The sequence below is a fragment of the Molossus molossus genome, unplaced genomic scaffold (assembly GCF_014108415.1).
Source record: "Molossus molossus isolate mMolMol1 unplaced genomic scaffold, mMolMol1.p scaffold_m16_p_8, whole genome shotgun sequence".
NCBI classification, from domain to species: Eukaryota; Metazoa; Chordata; class Mammalia; order Chiroptera; family Molossidae; genus Molossus; species Molossus molossus.
In genome coordinates, this window is record NW_023425402.1 from 102,684,591 (window position 1) to 102,703,349 (window position 18,759).

The 18,759-nt window shown below is 36.3% G+C and overlaps 1 protein-coding gene across 5 annotated transcripts in view; it reads left to right on the forward strand.

Annotated features, from left to right (window-relative positions):
- Window positions 1-18,759, forward strand: part of SCAF8 (SR-related CTD associated factor 8) — a 145,650-nt gene that overhangs the window by 60,086 nt on the left and 66,805 nt on the right. For 4 of the 5 annotated variants that reach the window (XM_036249324.1, XM_036249322.1, XM_036249323.1 and 1 more), the window contains 9 exons: window positions 2,586-2,717; window positions 2,991-3,103; window positions 4,903-5,096; window positions 7,456-7,556; window positions 10,960-11,073; window positions 12,028-12,184; window positions 14,030-14,163; window positions 15,662-15,806; window positions 17,640-17,708. In XM_036249324.1, the coding sequence (XP_036105217.1) occupies window positions 2,586-2,717; window positions 2,991-3,103; window positions 4,903-5,096; window positions 7,456-7,556; window positions 10,960-11,073; window positions 12,028-12,184; window positions 14,030-14,163; window positions 15,662-15,806; window positions 17,640-17,708 (1,159 nt within the window). Of the gene's footprint in view, window positions 1-2,585; window positions 2,718-2,990; window positions 3,104-4,902; window positions 5,097-7,455; window positions 7,557-10,959; window positions 11,074-12,027; window positions 12,185-14,029; window positions 14,164-15,661; window positions 15,807-17,639; window positions 17,709-18,759 lie in introns of those variants that run through there. The other variant, XM_036249326.1, reaches the window with a different exon arrangement.

The following is an 18,759-nucleotide window of genomic DNA, read 5'->3' on the forward strand; positions in this document are numbered from 1 at the left end:
AGGACATTGTAGAAATTAATTTCAGTATATTGGAAGTGGAGACAGAAGAAAGAGAGAGATGGTGTTTCAGTATAAACACAGTTTCTCTCCACTCAGTTCCCTGACAAGCGAGGTAATGATGATCTTGTTATCGTTGATGGTGGTGATGACAGAATAAATAGATCATTACCTTTACTTAGGCTATTACCACGTGGCAGGAACTTTATTAGGGTGATTACATTTAATTGCTGGTGAGATAGACCTTTTGACTCCCATTTATACTGTAGGAAATTGAAGTTCAGTAAAATGAAACATTTAATCTTTCTACTATTTAAAATGTTTTGGTGAAAATGAATGTAATACATCACCAACATTTTAAAATAAGTGTTGTTAGACAAATGATACACAGCTGTGAATAGAAAAGCAAGACCTTAAGTGACCTCTTCTCTGATGGAGCGCATACATCTGTGTGGGCATAGGCAGAATACTAGTTTCTGTAACAGGTGTAAGTGAAGGACTATGGAAATATGGAATAGGGGAGAGTTACTTTAGATCAAAAGAGTAGTAAACCTTAGACACTGCTGGGTCCTGAACTTGTCTTTTTAATGTAAATAGTAAATATAAAATGAATATTAATGATATTTGCTAGGTTGGAACTTGTACCTGGAAATATGAGAATGGAATTCCATACCTTATTTTGAAGAAATAATGCTGATAGAAGTGTTTGGAGTTGGTGCAGTATTTATGTCAAACAGATATATATCTGCCTGAGATTTCAAGAACTTGAAAATAGAGCCCAATGAAGAACATTTGGATGTTTAAAAAAAAATTAATAAATTCTAATTCTAAGAAAAGGAAAAGTTTGTCAGTTATATATTTAAAACATTACAGAGCTATTATAGAGGCAAGAGATAGTAGTGATGGAAGTTTATCCAAACAACAGATTTGGTCATCTGTCAATGTGACACTTTTGAATTGTCTTAGTTCCAGTTTTATTTCACAAGGTTTAGTAGAAAGCAGTAAAATCAAGGTTATTTTTTGTTTGTTTGTTTGTTTGTTTTTAATCCTCACCTGAGGACATTTTTTCATTTTCTGTTCAGATAGAGTGGGAGGGGGAGAGAGAGGAGAGAGAGAGAGAGAGAGAAACATCGACGTGAAAGGGACACATCGAGTGGCTGCCACCCACATGACCAACCAGGGCCGGGGACAAACTGTAACCAAGGTACGTTCCCTTAGTGGGAATCGAACCTGGGTCTCTCTGGACCGCAGGTGGACGCTCTAACCTCTGAGCCAAATTGGCCAGGGCAAGGTAGTGTTCTTGACCAGCTTTTCTTTAACACCAAGTTACTGAGTTAAAAGGTAAAAGTTAATACAAACGTGAGAGTGAGATTATGTCTTAAAAATCTCAGTCTCGCCCGGCCTGTGTGGCTCAGTGGTTGAGCATCGATCCATGCACCAAGAGGTGTCCGGTTCGATTCCTGGTCAGGGCACATACTCAGGTTGTGGGCCTAATCCCCAGTGGGGACCATGCAGGAGGCAGCCAGTCAATGTTCTCTGTCCTCAATGTTTCTAATTCTCTCTCCTTCTCCCTTCCTTTCTCTATAATATCAGTAAAGAAAAAATAAATAAAAAATCTCAATCCCCTCTCCTTGGTTTAGTTAATTGTTCTAGACATTATCTTCAAAATTTTAGGAGCTACAGTAGTAACACCCCTTTGAAAGGAGTAGACATTCTTAAAAGCTTTGTTGTTCAAAAATAAGTGATGGAAGAAAGGGAGTGGTGAAGAAAAACAACTTTTCTAATGCATAAGCTAGATAATGTTTAAGACAAATTTAGAATTGGAAAGTATATCAGCAGAGTAGCAAATTGAATAAATTGTGTAATTGGCTTTTCCAATTCAGTTGTCTCACTGTATTTAAGATAGGGTGAAATAGGCAAAAAATTTAAACATTTTTATTAACCAGTATACTCAACATGGCTGCTTTTTTGTAGTGTCGTAGATAAAAGAATAGAATTACTAGTGCCACTCTGAACATTGTAGCCCTGACTGCACATGGAGGTTGCCATTATATATTATTCATGGTAGACTTCCTTTATTCTTGATAGTTTAAAATTTATTTGAAGACCTACTTAATCTTATCATTCTATTCCCCCTTTTTATGCTGTTCCATGCTTTTAAGTAAACTTGGGCTTATACAAAAGTTTAACTTTAGATTGATTATAAAAGATTAGACGTGGAATTTCTTTATGTGTTGGGCTCCTTTTATTTATTTTTTATTCCTCACCCGAGGTTATTTTTCTATTTATCATCTGATAGAGAGTGGGAAGGAGGGAGAGACAGAGAAACATTGACATGATGGAGCCACATCGACTGGTTGCCTCCTGCACAACCAGACCAGGGCTGGGGACGAACCGCAACTGAGGCATCGTGCCCCTGATTAGAATCAAACTTGAGACTCATCGGTGGGCTGACAATCTAACCACTGAGCCAAACCGGCCAGGGCTGTTGGGCTCCTTTTTAAAAATTGTCACGTTTGTGTGTTTAAATTTTCATTTGTAATAATATTATTTCTCAATGTTTGTGTATTTGTAAACATTCTCAATAGGCAACCCCTCAGGATAGTCAGGAAGGAACATTTGGATCAGAGCATTCCGCATCCCCATCACAAGGGAGCAGTCAACAGCATTTTCTTGAACCTGAAGCAAATTTGGATGATTCTATAGATATTCAGCAACAGGTAAAAAGTAAATGCTTTTCTAGGTCATACATTTATAAGTTAATTAGAGAAAAAGTTTATAAAAAATGATAATTTTTATTTTAGATAATTATTTATTTTATGTAAACCAGTGGTAATGGCCTGAATGTTTTTTCTCCCCGCCTAAGCTCTGCACTCTAATCATTTTACTATTAGACATTAATGCTACTTTGGTGAATGTTTTGTAAGGCAGAATTGTCAACATGTACTGGATCTGAACTAAGCATTTTGTTTGCTGTTCTTTTTACTTCTAAGGACATGGATATAGATGAAGGGCAGGATGGAGTAGAAGAGGAGATCTTTGAACAAGAAGCAAAGAAAGTGGCTGTTCGCTCGAGATCAAGAACGCATTCACGCTCTCGTTCAAGGTTCCACATAATACTTAAAAATAGTTGTGTGTAAACTTTTAAAATGTTGGCTTTATTTCTTTTCATCAAGATGAAATGTTTTTCTTAGAATGGCATTTTATATTGTCTCAGAAAAAAGTAATTCAGAATTTGAAAAACAAAATAATTTGTTCTGTTTTTAATTGGATATATCTTTGGCCATTTATTTGAATAATATACATGAATCACAGCCATTTCATGAGACCTTGATTTTGGATTATGTCTGATTATAGTTAAAAATATTTTTTTTTTATCCTTAACCTGAGGACATTTCTGCATTCATCTTCAGATAGAATGAGAGGGATAGAGGGAGGAAGAGAGAGAGAGAGAGACATCAATGTGAGAGAGACACATCGACTGGCTGCCATTCACACGACCCCAACTGGGGCCGGGGACAAACTGCAACCGAGGTACGTGCCCTGAGCGGAAACCGAACCCAGGATTCTCTGGTCCGCGGGCCAGTGCTCTAACCACTGAGCAGAACCAGCTAGGGCTATAATTAAAAATATTTTGATGACATCCAGCTTTTAGGATATTAGTGCCTCAGACCAACAGTTAAGTCAGGCTGTGGAGGAAGTGATAGAAATTCTCTTGCATTTCTTGCATTCCATTTCTTCTCGTAATAATACCAAAAATGCTCATAAAGATAAAACTACAAAAACTATTTTTATAAACAGTAAGCATATTATCAAATATTCTATAAGTGGTTTTTTTTTAATCCTCACCTGGGGACATTTTTCCACTTTTTGTTCAGATAGAGTGGGAGGGAAAGAGAGAGAGAGAGAAACAGTGACGTGAAAGGGACACATCACATGGCTGACACCCGCACGACCCAAACAGGGCCGGGGACAAACTGCAACCGAGGTACATGCCCCTAGTGGCAACCGAACCCGGGTCTCTCTGGACCATAGGCCGACACTAACCACTTAGCCAAACCGTCCAGGGCTAAAAGTGTTTTTTTTGGTGGGCTTTTCAACATGGCTAAGGCACATGAGTGTACATGCTCATTCAAATTTGAGTTGAAGATTTCTTATCTTAACCTGATAAATTTTTATGTAATGTACATTGTTTTTACTACAGAGTACATTAAAACTGAAAGTCATTAGTCTTTAACATTTTTGTACCATGTTTTCTGCACATGAGTACCCTGAAAATCTGAACCGTAAATGCTAGAAGGCGGGGTAGTGATCTTGATCACTTTTTCAGTCATTTCTTATTTGTTTCAAGAAGTTATTTGTATTTATGTCTTGTAAATGGTGACCTGTTCGTTCACCTTTCTCTAAATTCACCTCATGTCACTGAATTATTACAGTGCCTCCTTAATAAGCATTTTGGAGAAGTCAAAAGCTTGTAAGCAGAATTATATAATGGCCTAATGCTCTGTTAGAAACATTCTCTGTTTCCTAATTTGAAGAATTGTAACATCTTTGTCACCTAAAGAATCTTTTTATTTTCTTGGGTTTTTCTTTCCTGTTTGTGACTCTTTGAAAAATAAATGGGAAGACTAAGAGAAAGTAGGCCTTTACTGGGGTCTTGTTCTACTGTTCCTCATAGTTGTGAATAATAACCCAGACTTAGAATTACTGAAAACAAATATTTATGATTTGTGTGGACCTAACTAGTAGATAAATTTGAGAAAATGTATGTTTGATACTTGATTATACTTAAATCTTTTTAAGAGGTATATAAATATAAGACAACCCTTTGTTTTCTCTCTTAGAAGTAAGAAATTTGATAGAAGAACAACATTGTTATTAGTATTAAAATAAGATTTTTTTTAGATCACCAAGAAAACGAAGGTCTAGGTCACGATCCGGTTCTCGAAAGCGCAAACACAGAAAGCGATCACGCTCTCGCTCAAGAGAAAGAAAGAGGAAATCATCACGTTCTTATTCAAGTGAAAGAAGAGCCAGAGAAAGGGAGAAAGAACGACAGAAGAAGGGGTTACCTCCAATTAGGTCCAAAACATTAAGCGGTAAGTGACTCTTTCACAAACTTGGATGTCAGCAGATGCTAAGAAAATAGTTATCTGCTACAGACCCTCTAAATCTTAAGATGGAGAATTTGAAAAGTGGTTTGGTAAATGAGTAAATAATTTTATCCTTGGTTTTTGTAATGTGATAGGGAGAAAAGAAAAAAGAATAATAGTTTCTACTGAAATACTAAGGTTATTGAGAGTTGATTTTTTTTTTTTTTAAATGCAAGTTGAAAATATAAGACTTGACTGATGATACATAAAGTGGACCAGGCATAGTGTCTGTTACATGGACATAGTGACTTCCATGCATTAGTGTCCTAACCAGTTAACCGCCAGGACTGTAGGAATAATTCTATAGGAAGCACGTAACTTTTACAGCGAATTATAAACTTGCTGAATCAGTATTGAAGGGGACATTCCTATTGTATAAACTTTCCCTCCTTTATCTACAATGTATTCATCTACAATGTATAATTAGAACAAATTTTATAGTAGCAGGGGTTTATTTTAGGAGAGGGCCAGGGGAGAGTTCACTTAGTAGAATATGAGGTATAGGAAGTAAGTTGTGATTAGTGCCAAATTCTGCCCAAAGGATTCTTAGTGGGTTCTACGACTTCTAAGGTGAACCAAAATACTGTGGATGGGCAAATTCCATAAAATAGAGCAAATTGTCTTTCTTTGCCAAGAGCTGGCCATGATCAGGTTATATGATTTCTAGAGGTCTCCAAATAAATTTTTTCAGTCATGGAAATAGATTAATAATTGGTAAAACTTACCTTACTGCGGAAGCATCTTGGAAATGCAGGCTTCTCAGTGCAGGCAGTAGCCGCCTGCTCATCAAGTCATGGCGCATTCAGCAGCTGCACTGTTTGCTGGAATCCTAGCTGATTGTGAGAGCCAGTGTTGCCCTTCCTAACTCTGGAAGTTTCTGCTGATCTCTTAAGGTGAGGGAACCTCCAGGACCCAAAGGTGGGACTATAAAGTCTCGATGCCTCTTCCTGTGATTGCCATTAAGACATTCAGAATCTCCAGTGTTCGGATATGGCTTTTATGTGGTGTCTCTTTCATGTAGTTCCTCACTTAATCTGTCATGTTGTTGCTGCACCATTTACGTAGTTATTGACCATGGCATTTATTTATTTATTTAAATCCTCACCTGAGGATATTTTTCTATTTATGTTCAGATAGAGTAGGAGGGAGAGAGAGGAGAGAAAGGGAGAGAGAGAAACATTGACGTGAGAGGGACACATCGACTGGTTGACTCCTGCACGGCCTGACCAGGGCTGGGGATGAACCACAACCGAGGTGTGTGCCCTTGGCTGGAATTGAACCCATGGTTCATTGGTCCACAGGCCAACACTCTACTGCTGAACCAAACTAGCCAGGGCTGAAATTTATTTTTTATTGCTGCTTGATTTTTATGGGTAAAACAATAAAAAATATCAGAAAGCACATACAGTATGATGAAAAATGTCTCTTTTTTCTTTTTTTTACCTCAAAACTCTCCTTCTCAGAAGCAATATTGATTTTATGTGGTCCCATCACATTTTAAACACCTGCAGTAGTGTTTCCCTACCATTGGTCCTTAGAACAGAAGAGATTTTATGAATAGTCCAGGGGATATGAAACATCAACAAATAGTCGCATTCTAGGAATCAAGTGTTTTCTCCTCCTCATGAGTTAGGGGAGACCTGTTACTGATTTCTGGGAAGAAATGGAGGTATCTGTGGGAATAATTTGTAGGAGACAACATTGAAAGAGTAGGGGAAGGGTTCAGTGTAATCCAGAGGTCATTGTATGAGGGAGACAAGAAGGTCAGAGAGAAAACAGATTGGTAGATGCTACACGGTTTGCTTTGACGGTGGAGATCATGAGCCAAGGAGTGCAGACGTTTGTAGAAGCTAGCAAAGGCAAGGGGACGATTCTCCCCTGGAGCCTCCAGAAAGCATGAGCCGCTTGACCCATTTAGGAACTTCAGAACTGTAAGAGAATACATTTTGTGTTTCAAGCTACTAAGTCTGTGGTATTTTGTTGCAATAGCAAAAAAAAATTTTTTTTTTCTTTTGAGACTTCGTTCAAATACTAAGTTATATGTGCATAGAGCGAGACTACACAGGCAAAGAGGAAATAGCAGGAAAAGAACAAATTACCAGGGATCTGTTAGTTGAACGATTCCTAAAGTTCATGCAGACATGGAAGAGGTGTGAGTTCTGACTAGCCAGAGTAGAGACCTGGTTGAAAACACATTTGGTGGAGATCTTACAGTAGTCACATCTTATTGTTAATAGAGCTTTTTCTTCAGCCCCTTGAAATAAGTAACTGTGATTTAGGTCATTTGTCTATCATGTCTTGACAGTATGCAGTACTACTCTCTGGGTTGGTCAGGTGGACAAGAAGGCCACACAGCAGGATTTAACCAACCTGTTTGAAGAGTTTGGACAAATTGAATCCATTAATGTAAGTACCAGTTGTTGGACAATAGTTTAAGGTTAAAAAAAGGATAGGGTTTTCATTCATATAGAGTCACTTCAGTTCCTAATTAGCCCAACTGCATCTGCCTTTACACATCTTTACAAGGATTGTCCGACTTTCATCATTGCTGTGTGTATTTTGCTGCTGTTTATCGCCTTGCTTAATTTTAAAATGGGAATTCTAAGCATTTTTAGGGGTTTTATGACAGTGTAACACTTGATTCCTAAAAACATTGAGTATTTTGAGTTAGCAGGAACTAGTGTGATTTCGTTTAATTCCTTTAAAAAAAAAAAAGAAAAGAAAATGAGGGAATTGAGTCCCATAGAATTGTAATCATCTGCACATGAGCGCATAAGTGGTGTGGAGACACAGCTGTACTTGGGGTCCCAGTCTCTTGCCTGCCTTTTCCCTCCTCCTCTGTCCCCTTCCTGTCCCTCTCAAAGCCAGCCCTAGACAAGAAAACTGATGTGGCCAGGACATCTCCAGGTACTTGAGCTTAACTCTCATTTCTCAACTTGATTCTTTCAGTGGTTTTGCCCCACCCGGTCTCCTTTGAGAGTTTTCTTCTTTCTGAAGGGCTGTTGTTTTTCCCTGGGGTCAAAACTAAGTAATGAAAAGTTTTATATTTGTTTAAGGAAACTTAAAATGTTTTAAACCTCTGGTTTTAGTTACTGTTATTATACTATGTCTGTTGGACCTTTTATCATTATTTACTGGGAAATTGGCTGATTTTCCTTTCTAGTGTTAGTTCCCAACATTCCTTATCTGCCCAAACTTAACTTTTCTGTATTAATAATAGCATTCTGTGTTTAAATTGAATTTGATCATTTGGTATTTTAGTTCCAACTATGTGTGATCTGATTAGAGCCTCACAAGGGTCTGGTTAAGTAATCCAAATACCTTTATTTTACCAATGAAGAAACCAAGTGATTTGCCTGTGTTATACGGATGATACATTGGTGATTGGTTAATACATAGGTGATTGGTTGAATGTTTCAACTTGGTTGAATGTTTCAACTTAGCTGTTTCAGATTTCTCTTTCTATATCATGAGAATGCTGTTGGCTTTTAAAATGTCACCTGGCAGAACATAACTTTATTCAGAATCCATGATCATATAATCTCTAAATTTTTTTCTGATTTCCTCTATCCTCAAACTGGGGGTTCTCAGCCCTAGCTGTGTATCAGAAAGTGTTGACATTTGAAAAAAAAAAGGGGGGATGCCCATGATCTTTATCTTTAGGATCTTATCAAAATACTACAAAGCCAGGTATCAGTGCTCTGAACAGATCCCGAATCCAAGCATCATTTTGGATTTTCACCTTTTTTGTGACATTTGTAGTCTTTTTTGTAACACAGTCATTTGGGCATTAGTTTGGCTTGTCTCTGTCCTCTCCTGTATTACCTTTTAAAAGCATAGTACTGAGATCGCCATGTGATGAAGCCGGGGCTAGTCTTCTGGAGCTGGAATAAGCTGTGTAGCTGAGGGCCCTTGTACCCAGCAGGCTGCTGACCAGCCCAATGTGAATGAGAGCTCCAGCTGACCCACCAGCTGGCCCAGAACTGCACACCTGTACTACAGAATTGTACGTGAAATAAAATAGGCAAGACTCCATTGAGAGAATGAAGAACCGCAGAAAGAAGAGATAATGACCATGAGCTACATGGAAAAACACATCATGTCCACATGATGCCAGGGAGAGCAGCTGGATCCTCTGCCTGGTGTGTCTTCCCTAGTGAGCCCCAAGAAAGTTTACTTCTTCTAAGAAGCCTTCTTTAACTAGCACAACTGCTGGGGACCCTTCTTCCTCTGGAATCCACTAGATGCATTGTCTTTACGTTTCATTTGTCACATCAAGTACCAGCTGGGACTTGCCCAGTAGCTCTATGTGTACTTTTTCGTCTTCCCGAGATTGGAACCTGCAGGAAGTCATGGCCCTTTCTTCTTTTTTAAAAATATTTTTGAATTGGTTTTTAGAGTGAGCGGGAAGGAGAGGGAGAGAGAAGAAACACTGGTGCCAGAGAGCGAAGCATCAGTCGGCTGCCTCCTGCACCCCTCCCCACCGGAGATCAAGCCCTCAACCTGGGCATGTGCCCTGGCCTGGAATCAGATCAGCAATCTTTCAGTGCACGGGACAGTGCCCAGCCACAGCGGCCAGGGCCTTCTTCTTTAATTTGTATTTCCCACAGTGTCAAGAACATGGCTTTGCATATCATAGAGACAAAGTACATATTTATGGATGTGTGTTATTGTGCATATAAGTAATAAAATATTTTGTGTGAAAAAAAATTAAAGCGTAGTACCTACAAAAAATAGGCACTAAGTTATTTTGTAAACTGAAGTATACTAGTGGTAAAATCTAGGATTTGAAAAATTGATACAAGATTTAGAAATCTTTTACTTGGTTTTAGGGACATTTGAGGACTGAGAAAAGTCTGTTAGGGTTAGCATTTAGTAGGTCATTAGAGAGAGTAAAGAAAATGTGTTTGAAGAAAATGTTTTCAATGGGTTGTGTCTACATCATAAGAGTTGAAGAAGCATGTAAGGGGTTATTAGGTGGACTTCTCTTTTGAAAGGTTTGATATTAGAGTGACAGTAGTTTGAAGTGTTAGCAAGACCGAGGGAAAGGTTTTTATTTTTATTTTGACAAACAGAGCTAATGAGATACTGAGTAATAATAAAGTGATAGAATACCTTTTGAGTTCTTCAAAAGAAACTGAAATGTTCTATGTATTTTTTTGAGTTAATACATTAAGGATAGTTTTATGATCTGATAGTCTGTTGAATAGTGAAATGCTTTGTAAATAAAACTCTCAGATCCTTACACAGGCTATTTTCCTATTCATTTTCAAATCTATTTCCAGAAGTACTTGGCCAAAATTAAGTTTTAAAAATTCAAAAGCTTTAATTTTATCATTTGTTGTAGTTTATAGATTTTGTATTAAGGATAATATACTTACCCCAAACAAAAATTCTTCACATATTACTCAATATATTTGAACTAATAGTGTGAATAAGTTGTATGTTTTCATATATGTTGGTCATGTAGTATCATTTTCCTTTATCTGGTGGTATTGTATGCATGTTTGTATACTTTTTAAAATAGTTCTTTATTGTGTATTGGAAAAAACTTTAATTGACATGATTATTTAAGATTTCACATACATCATGGCTTAGAGCGATAGTCAACTAGGTTTGAATTTTGTTTTTAAACTAGGTTATTAGTTGTACATGAATTGAACTGATAAACAACTAGCTGGAGGAAGAAAAGGGAAAACAATTCAGTATTTGTCAGTAGTCAATGTTCTGTTTCATTAAAACCATAAAATGCCAGAATGAATTGCCCTCCTAATATTACCTTTCTAAAGAAAACATTTTTTTTTAATAGATGATTCCTCCCAGGGGCTGTGCTTATGTTTGCATGGTTCATCGACAAGATGCATTTCGGGCTCTTCAGAAACTTAGTTCTGGATCATATAAAATTGGGTCTAAGGTCATTAAGGTGAGATTGGGGGAGAGGTGCATGTGCTCTTTGTTGTATTGGATTAATAGAATGTTCCTGTATGTAATTCAGTTTTTTAAATGTTAATGGGCAAACTGCAATGGAAATTTATTTTTTTAGTATTATTGAGTTACAGAATTAGATATAGGTAAAATAATAACCAAAACTTTGTAGTCAAGCAGTTCTTTGAAATCACACATGCACACTTCTCTTTGTCAGCCAGGCCTTTGTCGTCTACACACGTTTGTCTTTCCTTTACTTCTTCCCAGTGCTTCCTAATCATACCCCTTAATTATAGTTTTAATTTCTTCTTTTCAACTTCTTATCTTTTAAAATCCAGACACTTGTGAAGGGTTTATTTTTATTTTTATTTTCCTCTTAGTCTTTAAACTGTATATTTATTGTTTGTTTTTCCAGTTTTACTTTTTATGACTAATTTACACTTCATTTCTTCTACTTGGAGATCATTTGCTCCATCAGTTTCTGCAGCTGAATTATAACATTAACATAACTGATTTCAAGGGAGTCATTATGCTAATACTTTGTCATTTTATGGCAGAGAGTTTCTCTGTGTAAACTTAAGTGTCACAGGTCTCTTTGCTGGAGTACTGAGCTTTTGTTTAAATTATTCTAATTATTGGTAACTATTCTTATTGGTAACATAGCTTGACATTTTTTATGGTGAAAAGTAGATTTGGATATTGTTTCTGGAAATGTGTTATTTTAAAGTTACAATAAGAAGTGGAAATAAATCTCATAAACATCTTCGCTATCTAATGCAGGTTTTATTTTACAAACAAAACAGCATGGAAAAATTTTCATAGTGATGCTATGCCCATCCAGCTGATTTTTAAAATGAATTTTATTTGTTACATTGTCTTCATGTGTTTAAATGTTTTACTTTGTTTTTACAGTGTTTATAAGCTTTCCTTTTCCTCTTCTCATTCCTGATAGATTGCTTGGGCTTTAAACAAAGGTGTAAAAACAGAATACAAACAATTCTGGGATGTGGATCTTGGAGTTACATATATACCATGGGAAAAAGTTAAAGTGGACGACTTGGAAGGTTTTGCGGAAGGAGGCATGATTGATCAGGAAACTGTAAATACTGGTAAGAACTCTAAGGATGGTTTTATTGTTTAAAAAGTACACTTAAAAGTTTGTAACTGATAAGAGGTTTTCATGATAGAGCAAATTGTGTTTCCTGGATTCTTTTTCCCAGAAAGAGAAAAACTGTGAAACACTACTGTGTTCAGTGTTTGATGGGTTCTAGTTCATAAGTTCCTGTCAGAGTATAAGACTGTTTTAGAAGTCTATAAATGTAGCATTTTCTATGTAAGTCTTTAATAAAGTTTTGCTCTTTAAGAGTTGTATATTATATATATATGAAATCTTTTTAAAACTAAATATTTCAATTCCTTGAGTTTAACTGAGAACTGGAAACTTCAGAAGCTTCTTTGAAAAACTTCCTAGATTATTTTGATTAGTATCCATATTGAGAATGACAGGAATAGAATCTTAGTTTAGAAAGCAATGGTTCATATTCATGTAATTCGAGAATGCTTATAATCAAATAATCTTCAGACTTGCTCTTTTAAAAAACTTGTGTTTTGTTTTTTGAAATGATTGGCAATTATAACCAGTAAGAAATCATAGAAGAATTGAAATACGAGATAGATTTTATTGCCACACATCTTTTAAGTATAATTAGCTAATTTTTAGAATATTTTCTTTCTCAGGCCAATGCATATATTCAGATACTTTTTCAGTTGTTTTCTTCTTATCAGTTTCTCCTTTTGTTTCTTGATGGATATTCCTCCAAAACATTTATTCATTTTAAATATTTTAGTTCCTGCTCTGCACCAGGGATAATTTTAGGAACTGGGATTACAGCAGTAAGACAGACAAAAACCCTTCCTCTCATGCAGTGCACATGGTAGAATAGGGGTTGACAACCTATAGTCCCTGGGCCAAATTTGCTGGCAGCCTATTCTATAAATAAAGTCTATTGAAACACAGCCACGCTCACTTGTGTTTATCTATTTTATATGACTTATTTTTTTCAAGAGCAGTTGAATAGTTGCAACAGTGAACATATGGCCCACAAAGTCTAAACTACTTAAGTATAGGAAAACTTTGTCAGCCCTTCTTCTAGTGGAAAGACAACTCATGAACAAAAGAGATAAACTGTACAGTGTTTCTATGCTTCTATGTTTTAAGAAGAAAAATCAGAGATGGAGGATAGGCAGTCTAGGTATAGAACTAATGCAGTTTAAATTGGTTGAAGATGGTCTAACAGGGTGATATTTGAAGGGGTGAGATGTACAGCTGTCTGTGGAAGGAGCATTTCGTATTTAGGGATGGCAAGTGCAAAATCTGTTCAAAAATTGTGAGACCAGTATGACTTGAGCAAAGTAAGTGAGGAGTGCATAGTAGGATATGAAGTCAGAGAGATACAAAGGAGTTAAGTCATGTAAAGTCTTATTAGCCCTAATGATTTTGATTCCTGTGCTGGAGGAGGTAGAGAACGCTTGGAGGAACCATTAGACCTTTGTTTTATTTTTGCATAGCTGTATTTTCAGAAAGATTTTTTTGTATTGGGTTAGTACTTGTTGGTATTCCCTTGTGACAAAATATAGAATAAGGTTGGTTCCTGTTATGTCAGACAGCCTTTGAGATACATATCTATTATATCCCTTCTAAGGGATATAATCTAAGTATTTCTCTAGACCAAATACTTCAGTCTTTCATTTGAGTCTCATGTCATGTTTCCTTGGACTCCTTAGTATCCTAATCCGATTTATCTGGGTAAAACCTAGAGTTGTGGACACATCTTCAAGATAGATTTGCTAAGGTAGATGAAGGACTTAGACAAGCATGAAATAAATGTATCTATAGAAATAAAATGAACAGTTACACCTATCTAGAGGAAATCAATTTTAAATATTTTGTTTAGAGTGGGAAACTGTGAAAAACTCAGAACCTGTTAAAGAGACGGTCCAGACAACTCAGAGCCCACCACCAGTTGAAAAGGAGACAGTGGTCACAACCCAGGCAGAGGTTTTTCCTCCACCTGTTGCTATGTTACAGGTTAGTGCTGGGTGTTTTTGTTGTTGAATGTGTTTTACATTTCTGTTTTTAATCATGTATTTACTTTATAAAACTGGGAGGAAATTGTCCAAAATGGAGTAAATATGAGTTTAATCAAACATTAAAAATATATATTTTTTAGAAATAGTCTAATTCATATTTAAATATTGAACAGATAATTACTGATTGCCTGCTCTGTGACATTTACTGTTTTAGGCACCTTAGGTTGGGATACATCACTGAAAAACACAAATTCCTGCCCTTATGGAGCTTTTGTTCTCAAAAAGGGAGACAAAAATGAAATAAGTTTATGAGATACTATGGAAGGAAAAAGGTAGTATAAGGATGATCAGCCTGGGTAGGTGCTAATATCTTAAATAACATGGCCAGGATAGAACTAGTTAAAAATAAGACAGTGAGCCACCATTTAAAGTTCCTGAGGGAACTAGCCATTTGGCTGTGCAGGGAAGAAGCCTTGGGCCGGGGCGTGGCTGCTGCTTTCCAGGAACTGCAGGTGGGGCAGAGTAAGAGAAGGGAGACCTAGACGGACTTTGGTTTTCAACCTTTGAAGGATTTTGAAGGAAGAAGTGACTTGATCTGGTTTAAAGGTTTAAAGGATTCCACTGGCTACTATTTTGAAAATAGACCAGGGCATTGATAAAAGCAGGAAGACCAGTGAAAAGACAGTTGGGGCAATCCAGATGAGAGATGATGATGGCTGAGACTAGACTGATGGCAGTGGAGGGATGAGAAGTGGCCAGATATTAGGTGTATTTTGATGGAATGACCAATGGGACCTCATGGCATGATTAGATTTGAGTTGTGAGAAAGAACAGAGGCAAGTTTTTTGGTCTGAGAAATTGGAAAGATGGAGTTACTATTATCTCAGAATGGGAAAGAGTTGTTTTGGGAAGGACAACTGGAAGTTCAGTTTTGTGCATATGAAGTGTCTTTCAGACAACGAAATTAAGATGTTGAATATACCATTGATGCAATAGTAATTTTAGAAGAGAGGTACAGCTATAGTGCACGTTAATATTTGGGAATTGTACCTAGGATGAATATAAGGTGTTTATGCTAGGAGGAGAAAATAAGTTTATGAGAAATTGGAGTCATTTCATAGCTGTTACTGACATCCTTCCTAGCGGTACTCAGGTTGCATAGCAGAGCTAGGTTCTATAAATGTAGTGGAAATGCCAATTTAAAATTGAGCCTGAAATTCACTATTCAAGGAGGTGCCCATTATTTTATATCACTTGAATATAAGATCAATTTCAGTCTCCACATGTATATCTGTCAAAGAATAGTGCCTTGCTTTTACCCCAAGTAGGCTTGCTTACAAGTATATAAAAAGGAAAGAAATAAAGCAGCTTAATATAATGGTGTTTTTTGTCTTTCTAAAAAAGAAATAGAAATAATTTACCTTTAAGTGTTCCAAAATGTAATCATTACAGATGGATGAAATGATTTATGGACTTTTTATTTTCTACCCACAAAGATTCCAGTAGCACCAGCTGTGCCTACAGTTAGTTTAGTTCCACCAGCATTTCCTGTGTCAATGCCGGTCCCTCCTCCTGGATTCAGTCCAATCCCTCCACCTCCTTTTCTTCGAGCAAGTTTTAACCCTTCACAACCACCGCCTGGTAAGGAATTTATCTTATTAATGGAACTCTTTTTAGAATATCATTTTAACTGTTCTTTTTCCAGGTCAAAATGCTACAGAGTAATGATTTTCTAACTTTTAGCATACATTGGAATCACTGGGCGCATATGTTAAAGCACAGATTGGTGGACCAGTCTCTTTTTGCTTCAGTAGGATGAGAGGGGACAAGACATTTTATTTCTAACAAGACATTGCAAATTGTTGTAGGATCACACATTATGAAGCATTGGCAAAGAAGAAATGGAATCCTTTAAAATCACTGAAATGCTCTTAATTTAAAATTTACGTTGAAATTTTTATGTATTAGTTCTTTATAGTTATTACCGTAAACTCATCGCAGAGTGTGCATTAAATTATATAGATTGGCCCTGGCCGGTTTGGCTCAGCAGTTATAGCATCAGCCGGTGGACCAGAGAGTCACAGGTTCGATTCCGGTCAAGGGCATGTACCTCGTTTGCAGTATGATGTCCAACCCTGGTCGGGGTCATGCGGGAAGCTGCCAGTCAGTGATGTGTCTCTCTTGCATTGATGCCCCCCCCCACACACACACACACTCTGTCTGAAGATAAATGAAAAAATATCCTCAGGTGAGGATTAAAAAAAAAATGTATATAGATTTTCCCTCCTAAAAATTAGGATATTCATTTTGACGTTAGAAATAATATCTTAAAATGCTCATTGAATTTGAAATACATTTTTGACCTAATTGTTGATAAACAGAATCTGTGTTTCTGGCTAAAAACTACAGATTACTTAAATAACATATCAATCAAATATAATAATTGCTTATATAGAATTATTTGCCTATTATAAGAAATATGGTACTGTACTTTGATTTTTGTATTTCAAGTTCTTAGCCATTGAGTACAGTTCCTAGAACATATCGATAAGGCCAAAAACTTTGTCATGTGACAGAGTTTATTTTTTCTTATTTTCAGTCACTGTTTTCTAATTAAATTTAATGGTAGTTCTGTATTTTTAAAATGCGAGGAAACAGGTTTTGATATTTAAAATAATCAAACAGCCAATATTAAATTGAAGATTTATTTAAATACTGAAAACATAATGTAGTAACATCTGAAGTTAGTGAAAATGTCTGATCTAGTGGGTAAATAACACATATATCAAAGAAATACAATAGCACCTTTTACAGATGACATTATTGCATGTAATGCTATCAGCAACTTGAAATGAGTGTTTAACTCCCCAGGTAGTTAGTCACCATGCTAACATATAAACAAGTTGCCTGGCTTGTATTAATCTTTAATTTTATAGCATCTTAGAAAGTGCCACAGGACTAAAACAGATGAGTAAATAAATAGGATTGCTTGTGATGAAGATCTCAGTGAGTTACTTAGCTTCCTCTGTACTTGATTAAGGATCAAGTAAGGTAGTATATATAAAAGTAGTTTTTAAAATGGAAAACAAATATGAGGTTGTAGTAATGAAAGACTTTTTTAAGAACGTAGAACTTCATCTATAGTTATTGAAATCTTTGATTTTAAAGAAGTAATTTTTGTCCTGGCCGGTGTGGTTCAGTGGTTAGAGCATCGGCCCACATACCAAAGGGTTGTGGGTTCAGTTCCTGGGTTGCAGGTTTGATCTCCAGCCCTAGTCGAGCACCTGTGGGAGGCAAATAGTTGATGTCTCCCTCTCCCTCCTCCTTCCCTCCTTCCCTCCTTCCCTCCTTCCCTCCCTTCCACTTTCTGTAAAAATCAATGGGTAAAATATTCTTGGGTGAGGATTAAGCAAATAAATAACTAAGTAACGTTTCTATTGCTCTTTTATTTGGGCTCTTTTTTTTCCCATGTAGGTTTCATGCCACCTCCAGTTCCTCCACCTGTTGTACCACCGCCTGCTATTCCACCAGTAGTACCAACATGTGAGTTTTTAGTTTTAGAATTTTCTTAGTTCATAATAGTGTTAATATATTTCTCATTTTTGGGACTTGTTCTTTTTTTTTTTTATTATGAAAGTTTTCAGGCATGCATTTCTTTTTTGTTAAACGATTTCTGAAAAATTAACAGCGTCACATGGCATTTCATGTTTAGATTGGCTCTCTTGTCTCAAAATATCTTTTTATAATTGCTTTATTTTAGTCAAAATCCACAGAAGGGTCCCCACATCATGTTTGTGTGTGTGTGTGTGTGTGTGTGTATTAAATATCTTAATCTAGAATAGTACTGCTCTACCTCCCTTTCTTTTTTAATTCATATCTTTGATATGTTGAAGAAACCATTTACTTCTATATGCATGATTTCAAATAATGGATTTGATGTTTTGCTTCTTTGTGGTGTTGAATTTGTTCCTCTATCCTTGAATTTTTTGTAAATAGGAAGTTTTTAGCACCAAAGATTTGCTTTGATTTCACTTCAACTTTTTTGGCAAAAATCCTTAATGGTGGGGTAGACCTGATATTACATCACATCCAGAGCCAGGCAGTGGCTTCTTTTCCTGCTTTAAGTGATGTTAAGATGTATCAGAGCATTCAAGTAGTGGACCCTGGTGATTAAAAAAGTTCCCCTTCTAATTTGCATTTTATGGTTTCATCCATTGATCATTATTACTTAAATCTATTTTTCATTAGTTTCAAAGTGGAGATCTTTTGAATTTTATAATTCCTTGCATGTTTCTTAGCTAATAATTTTCCCGTAAAGAAAAACTTTCTTAACAACTAATACTATTTAATTACCTTGACATACAGCTTATACAGGTAGATGCTAAATTCTTTCCTATAAATGCCATTTTTCAGAGTAATGAGTTCTGTGTTATTTCCAGTGATATTCAGTGGCTGAAGCTGGAGAGGATTTCTCTTATTTCCCCTCCTCTTTCTCTCCTTTTCCCTCCAGTTCTCCTTATTTTCTTTAGTTTTTGTGGATTATGCATTTTTGCTTCCAAGCAGTTGTATTCACTTTTCTCTTTGTATTTTAGTT